The 7,967-nt window shown below is 35.8% G+C and overlaps 2 protein-coding genes across 3 annotated transcripts; both read right to left on the minus strand.

Moving 5' to 3' along the window:
- Positions 1-329: 329 nt before the first annotated feature.
- On the minus strand, positions 330-2,632 carry LOC107001129. Of its 2 annotated transcripts, none has more exons than XR_003574804.1 (2): positions 2,373-2,632; positions 330-816 (listed from the first exon to the last, which is right to left on the minus strand). XR_003574804.1 is itself a non-coding variant. In XM_015199291.2 (2 exons), the coding sequence occupies exons 1-2, from the start codon at positions 2,549-2,551 to the stop codon at positions 485-487; spliced, it is 411 nt and encodes a 136-aa protein (XP_015054777.1). In that variant the 5' UTR covers positions 2,552-2,632; the 3' UTR covers positions 330-484. The 2 variants fall into 2 exon arrangements, 1 of the variants encoding a protein (XP_015054777.1); XM_015199291.2 differs by having other exon boundaries at positions 330-716.
- Positions 2,633-6,800: 4,168 nt separating this feature from the next.
- Positions 6,801-7,811, minus strand: LOC107001130. Its single transcript, XM_015199292.1, has one exon. The coding sequence runs from the start codon at positions 7,809-7,811 to the stop codon at positions 6,801-6,803; it is 1,011 nt and encodes a 336-aa protein (XP_015054778.1).
- Positions 7,812-7,967: the final 156 nt, after the last annotated feature.

The following is a 7,967-nucleotide window of genomic DNA, read 5'->3' on the forward strand; positions in this document are numbered from 1 at the left end:
AATGGCCTTTGCTACCTGAGATGGATGTTTATAGGGAGCTTCTGAAGAAGGTTAGAGTCAAGGATCCTAACCTTACGTGGCAGCACTGTTACGTTGCAGCAGTGCAAAAAAATTAAAAATAAGCTTTGTGTCGTTATGCAGAGAATTGTAAAAATGAGAAGCTCGCAACAATGTTACGTGGCAGCACTGTTACATTGCAGTAGTGCAGAAAGGATATCCCAAGAGATGAGCAGGATGAACAACAATCAGGCAGCACATTGTAAAATAAAGAAGCTGTCAGCAGTGTTGCAGCAATGCAGAGAATTTAAAAACAATGTTTGTGTCGTTATGCAGAAAATGAAAAACTATGTCTATCACAATTAAAGAAAGTTGTGAAAATATTCAAAAACAGATCACATCTCTACAACCACTTATTTTAATGAAAAATAATTAATAAGTCAGGTATATTGTTACTAACTTGGTCAGCTTAAAAGGCAACAATCATTCAATTGAAACGGATGATGTTTGTAGGTGGGACATGCGACTGCTGAGTAACGAAGAATTCTTTCATATTCATCATCTCTTTCATCTTATGTTCTATGCTAGACAAGAGATCATTCAAACAATTGTTTTCCTCATTCAATGATCTGTTTTCTTCATTCAAGAATTTGATATCCTCTCGAGTTGAACGTAGCGCGGACAATAATTCAGTCTTTGAAGAAGCTCCACCTTGCAGCCTTGAAAAGAAAAATCAAAAAACTTTTGCACTTTAACTAAGTAGATTTCATCGAAACGATTATCAACATGTTCCATCCACTTCTTGCAACGCGCTATAACCTTTAAGACAACATACAATTTTCAAAAAAAAATAAAGAACAACAAAATATTAAGATGCGAATAGATTGTTACGATCCGATACACACATAAGGGTAAACTCTAAGGTTATAAAGAAAGAGTTAATAAAATTAGAAATCACAATTTCCACCAGAACTTTATGTTACAACCTCGAGAAACAATCAGAAAAGAGAATGTTACTAAATAGTTCATTTACTTGAATCTTCAAACAATACATAAAGAAACAACTAAGAAAATTAGAAATCAAAATTTTCCACCAGAACTATATGTTGAAACCTAGAGGAGTAATCAGAAAAGAGAATTTTATCTTATAGGAATTGCTACAAGCTACACAAAATTCTGTACTTATTGAAGCACATATCTCTAAAACGCCACATGGAGTTAACCCCGCCAAATTCATAAGCAAAACATTCTGTTTTATTGTTTCCAAAGATCCACCACGGACCACACCAACCTGTATATATTAACCATAAAAGAAAGATATACAGGAGAAGTCATATCCTTGTTTCTATGTAGAGAGAAAAGGATAAATAGGACCTTCTTGTACAACTTGTATCCTGTACATTAAGGCTTTAGTAAGTATGATGATATACAGAAAAAAGTAGCAAAAGACGATTTTTGGTACATGTACATAGCCAAAAGGATACAACAAGCAGCTTAAAATTTTGTTATTCATTACTTCAGTTAAATTGCTTCCTCTTGATCCTAAGTGGTCAGTCCTCTCTAGAGTTTTAGCTTTTGTTGACATCAAAGTGGAATCAGTTAGGAAAAACTAAATTTTTTTGCTCCTGTATTAGCCATAACACAGTTAGCCTTCTTATAGCAGTGGTTGACTAGAATCATATGTTTAAAGATGAACTAATTGGACAGGCTGCAGGTCGCTGTCTCAGTGGTGGTCCGTCACAACTCACAATTCTAAATGATATAGACCTACTATAGTAATAGGAATGTTCTTTAAATTTAACGGAGCAACAAATACCATACGCCCATATTTCTCTTTCTTAATAAGTTATATGGAAAAGGTATGGACCTTATAGATACAATACATGTGTTTGTGAGTCTCGCCTCTCCTACTTATAAAAGAAACATTAAATTTTGTAAGTATATCTTATTCTTAAAGTTACATGTAGCGGGTCTAGGTCCTATTTCGCTTGCAAAATATAAATATATTTCGAAGACAGGAAAGAAGTATATGTTGTTGGTGAAATAATTAGACTTTTCGATTACAATATACTCTCTGTACAATATTTGAATCCTCAGACACATACAACAGTTAACAAAAACGAGTCACTATTAGAAACTCAGCCCAATAATCTTTCGCTGATTGTACAGAAGAAAACATATCAGATTTTGAAACTTTTTAACCTATTTAATGTTTTAAAACAGGAAGAACAAGAAGAATAGTAACTTAAAAAAGTAAAATATATCAATACAGTGTATGAAATTTGAAACAACAAAAGCTTGATTAGAAGAGGTAGCAAACTTGTAAGATTTGGTTCACTAATCGAGCAGCTATAAGCACCAACTATACATTTTACCTCTTTGGTGACCAGCTGCGATGGAAATACTTTGATGAAGAAGACAGATGTGAGGAGCTGCTATGGAAATTCTTTGATGAAGAAGACAAAGCTGAGCAGCTGCGAAGAAGACAGAGCTGCGAGGAAGAACACCGACATAATATTGTTGAAGATATCGATCGATATGGAGAAGCTTGCATTGCCACTAGCAGAGGAAGAGTCTTTTTTCCCTTTGTATTTTTTTACCCTTTAGAAAACACAGGGTTTTTCCTTTTTGGATAGTTTCAATATAAAAAAATTTCCGCTGTTGTAAAATCAAGATTATAAGAAGAAGACAAGAAAAGTAGATGTAGGAGAAGACTTTCTTCTTATTCAAGTATATGTAAGTTTCATATATATATATATATATATTACAATAGTGAACGAACAACCCTATTTGTAGAGTGAGAAATCACTCGAAAGGTCACCATATTAAGTATATCATAATAAATAGATACATTCTTATCCAAAAAGGTTCATGTAACCTAGTGAATATGAATGGTTGTTCATGTACTAACTTTATGGACTATCCACTTATTTAATGGATTTATAACACTCCCCCTTGGATGTCCATAGATATTGTGCCTCGTTAAAACCTTACTAAAAAAAACCCTGTGGGAAAAAATTCTAGTGAAGGAAAAAGAGTACACATATCTTTTGATACGCATTATTTGCTGCCTCATTAAAAACCTTTCTAGGAAAACCCAGTGGGACAAAACCTAGACTAAGGAAAAAAAGAGTACAGTGCGTATTTTACTCCCCCTGATAAAAACCACGATCCAGATGGTTAAGTTTTCGCATTCCAATTTTGTGAACCATCTTCTCAAGAGTTGAGGCCGGTAAAGATTTGGTAAATAAATCTGCTGGATTATCACTCGAACGAATTTGTCGCACATCAATATCACCATTCTTCTGGAGATCATGTGTGAAGAATAATTTTGGTGAAATGTGTTTCGTTCTATCTCCTTTTATAAAGCCTCCTTTTAATTGAGCTATGCATGCAGCATTGTCTTCAAAGAGTATTGTGGGTATCTTGACGTCACACTTCAAACCACATCTTTCTTTGATAGAATGTATTACTGATCTTAACCATACACATTCTCTACTTGCTTCATGAATGGCTATTATCTCAGCATGATTTGAAGAAGTAGCGACAATAGACTGCTTCATAGATCGCCATGATATAGCAGTACCTCCATATGTGAACAGATAGCCTGTTTGTGATCGAGCTTTATGTGGGTCAGATAAATAACCTGCATCTGCATGACCAACAAGATCTGCACTATCTTTGTTAGTATAAAACAGACCCATATCACTAGTTCCCCTTAGATATCGCAATATATGTTTAACTCCTTTCCAATGTCTTCGTGTAGGGGAAGAACTATATCTTGCTAACAAATTAACAGAAAATGCTATGTCAGGTCTCGTAGCATTAGCAAGATACATAAGTGCCCCAATTGCACTAAGATAAGGTACTTCTGGACCAAGAGGTTCCTCATTCTCTTCTTGAGGTCGGAATGGATCCTTACTCACTTCAAGTGATCGGACAACCATTGGAGTACTTAATGGATGTGCTTTGTCCATGTAAAATCGTTTCAAGATTTTCTCAGTATAGGCAGATTGATGGATGAAGACCCCGTCTACTAAATATTCTATTTGTAGTCCAAGACAAATTTTTGTCTTTCCAAGGTCTTTCATCTCAAATTCTTCCTTTAGATATTCAATTGCCTTTTGAACCTCTTCTGGAGTTCCAATGAGATTAATGTCATCAACATAAACAGCAAGAATAACAAATCCCAATGTTGTTTTCTTAATAAATATACAAGGACAAATGACATCGTTTATATAACCTTGTTTTATCAAGTACTCACTGAGGCGATTATACCACATGCGCCCTGATTGTTTTAAGCCATATAATGACTTTTGTAATCTGATTGAATATATTTCCCGAGATTTTGAACTACATGCTTCAGGCATTTTAAGTCCTTCTGGAACTTTCATATAAATTTCATTATCAAGTGAACCGTAAAGGTAAGCTGTAACCACATCCATTAGACGAATTTCAAGATTTTCATGTACAGCTAAACCGATGAGATATCGAAAAGTTATTGCATCCATAACAGGTGAATATGTTTCTTCATAGTCGACACCAGGTCGTTGAGAGAATCCTTGTGCAACAAGGCGTGCCTTGTATCTTACAATCTCATTTCTCTCATTTCTTTTTCGTACAAAGACCCATTTATAGCCAATTGGTTTAACATCACTAGGCGTTTGGACTACTGGTCCAAAAACCTCACGCTTAGCAAGTGAATTCAATTCTGATTCAATTGCTTCTTTCCATTTTGGCCAATCATGTCTTTGTCGACATTCTTCGACGGATAGAGGTTCAAGATCCTCATTTCCTTGCATAATGTTAAGTGCAACATCATATGCGAAAACATTATCCACTATGATTTTTGATCGATCTAAACTTATCCCATCACCTGTAGAAGAACTTATTGAGAGTTCTTCATTTACTTGAGTCTCGGGTTCACTGATTTCTTCAGGAATATCAGGATTAATCAGATCTTGAATTTCTTCGTGAAATTCTTTTGTAGTGTCATTTTTTGTACTTCTTTTTCTAGGATTCTTATCTTTTGAACCCAATGGTCTACCACGCTTCAGGCGTATTTGTGATTCAGAAGCTATGACACTTGTAGATGGTCCTTTTGGGACGTCGATTCGGATAGGCACATTTACTGCAGGAATATGTGACTTTGTTATCCTTTTTGAATCAGTAAATGCGTCTGGCATTTGATTTGCTATGTTTTGCAAATGGATGATCTTCTGGACCTCTTGTTCACACACAGGGGAGCGTGGATCAAAATGAGATAATGACGAAACTTTCCATGCAATTTCACTTTTAAGTTTATTTTTCTCTCCCCCTAATTGCGGAAAATTTGTTTCATCAAATCGACAATCTGCAAATCTTGCAGTGAATAAATCTCCCGTCAATGGCTCAAGGTAGCGAATTATTGAGGGTGAATCAAACCCAACATATATGCCTAACCTTCTTTGAGGGCCCATCTTGGTGCGCTGAGGTGGTGCTACAGGCACATATACAGCACATCCAAAAATTCGAAGATGAGCAATATTTGGTTCATGACCAAATACCAATTGTAATGGGGAGTATTTATTATAATGAGTCGGTCTGAGACGAACAAGTGATGCTGCATGTAAGATAGCATGACCCCAAACAGTAGTAGGCAACTCACTTTTCATAAGTAGAGGTCTTGCTATCAATTGTAAGCGCTTAATAAATGACTCAGCAAGGCCATTTTGAGTATGAACATGAGCTACAGGATGTTCAACTTTTATCCCTACCGATACGCAATAAGCATCAAAAGCTTGGGATGTGAATTCGCCAGCATTATCAAGACGAATTGTCTTAATGGGATAATCTGGAAATTGCGCTCTTAATCGTATCATTTGTGCCAATAATTTTGCAAACGCCAGGTTGCGAGATGATAAGAGGCACACATGAGACCATCTTGAAGATGCGTCTATTAGGACCATAAAATATCTAAACGACCCACTAGATGGGTGAATAGGTCCACAAATATCCCCATGTATTCGTTCCAAAAATTGAGGGGATTCAATGTTAACCTTCATTGGTGATGGCCTAGTAATCAATTTGCCTTGGCAGCAAGCAGCACATGAAAACTCATCATTTGTAAGAATCTTCAGGTTCTTTAATGGATGACCATTTGAGTTTTCAATGATTCGTCTCATCATTATTGATCCAGGATGACCTATTCGGTCATGCCAAAGCACAAAAGTCTTTAAGTCAGTAAACTTCTGGTTTACGATAGAGTGTGCTTCAATCGTACTTATTTTTGCATAATACAGGCCAGAAGATAAAGTTGATAATTTCTCCAATACATATTTCTGGTTTGAGACAATCTTGGTAATACCAAGGTATTCAACATTCATTTCATTTATTGTCTCAACATGATATCCATTTCGGCGAATATCTTTAAAACTTAACAGGTTTCTTGGGGATTTAGAAGAGAACAAAGCATCTTCTATGACAAGTTTTGTCCCCTTAGGCAGAAATATAGTAGCTCTTCCGGAGCCTTCTATTAAGTTTGAATTACCAGAAATTGTAGTAACATTTGCTTTTCTTCTAAGCAAGTAGGAGAAGTATTTCTCATCTTTGAATATGGCGTGCGTTGTTCCACTATCAATTATACAAATATCTTCATGATTGATCATTGAGGTATCCATATATTCTTCAAGATAAAAGATATAAAAGAAATAAACATTATAATATTATTACTAAACAAAAACAATACACAACCTTTTAGTTATTTACAAATCTAGGAAAACATATTCATACTAGTTCATATAAACGACGAAAATGAAATATATTTATATTATCACAGACCCATCACCTATCAGGTGATCTATCTTTCCTTCGGGGTTCTCAAAGAAATCCGCTACATCTAGATGCATGGGTTCAACAGTATCTTCCGTGATAAAGTTGGCTTCTGCGTTATTTTTCACCTCCTTCAGGGAAGCTTGATATAACTCAACCAGGTGCCTTGGCGTACGACAGGTACGTGACCAATGTCCTTTTCCTCCACATCGATAACATTTGTTGTCTGAATTTTTCTTCTGCACTACGTCATGTTTTTCATTCTTCTTTTTACACTGCTGGTGTTGAATGTTATTATTTAGTGCAAGACGATCACCATGATTGAGATTTCTTCCTCGACCACGACCACGGCCACGACTGGGGCCACGACCTTTTTCACGCTTAGATTGGTGAAAATTTGCCGTATTTACTTCAGGAAATGGCATAGAACCAGTAGGTCGACTTTCATGGTTTTTCATCAGTAAATCATTATGTTGTTCAGCAACAAGGAGATGTGAGATTAATTCGGAATACTTTTTAAATCCCATTTCTCGGTATTGCTGCTGCAGAAGCATACTCGAGGCAGGGAAAGTGGAAAACGTTTTTTCCAGCATATCATGGTCAGTGATATTTTCTCCACATAATTTTAATTGTGAGATAATTTTAAACATGGAAGAGTTATACTCACTGATAGATTTAAAATCTTGAAGTCTCAAGTGGATCCAGTCATAACGTGCCTGTGGAAGGACGACCAACTTCAGGTGGTCATATCTATCTTTTAAATTGTTCCACAACACCAGAGGATCCTTAACAGTGAGATATTCCATTTTCAAACCCTCATCAAGGTGATGATGGAGAAATATCATCGCCTTAGCACGATTTTGATTCGATGCTTGATTATTTTCTTGGATGGTGTCTGCTAGACCCACCGCATCAAGATGAATTTCTGCATCGAGTGCCCATGATAGATAGCTTTTTCCCGATATGTCTAGAGCAAGAAATTCGAGTTTAGAAAGATTAGACATTATTTAAAAAAAATGAAATTCTTACCTCCGAGGCTTTTAAAGTCTTTACTTGAACTGGCAGAGACTCGTGCTGATAACGTGTTGTAAAATCAAGATTATAAGAAGAAGACAAGAAAAGTAGATGTAGGAGAAGACTTTCTTCTTATTCAAGTATAT

Source organism: Solanum pennellii, chromosome 10, assembly GCF_001406875.1.
Source record: "Solanum pennellii chromosome 10, SPENNV200".
Taxonomy (NCBI): Eukaryota; Viridiplantae; Streptophyta; class Magnoliopsida; order Solanales; family Solanaceae; genus Solanum; species Solanum pennellii.

Bases quoted from the DNA above. Each gene is read 5' to 3' on its own strand.
- LOC107001129 (XM_015199291.2), bottom strand. From the start codon at position 2,551: ATGCAAGCTTCTCCATATCGATCGATATCTTCAACAATATTATGTCGG. The intron at 717-2,372 runs GTAAAATGTATA...TTTCTTTTCAAG, and splicing joins CGCAGCTGGTCACCAAAGAG to GCTGCAAGGTGGAGCTTCTT.
- LOC107001130 (XM_015199292.1), bottom strand. From the start codon at position 7,811: ATGTCTAATCTTTCTAAACTCGAATTTCTTGCTCTAGACATATCGGGA.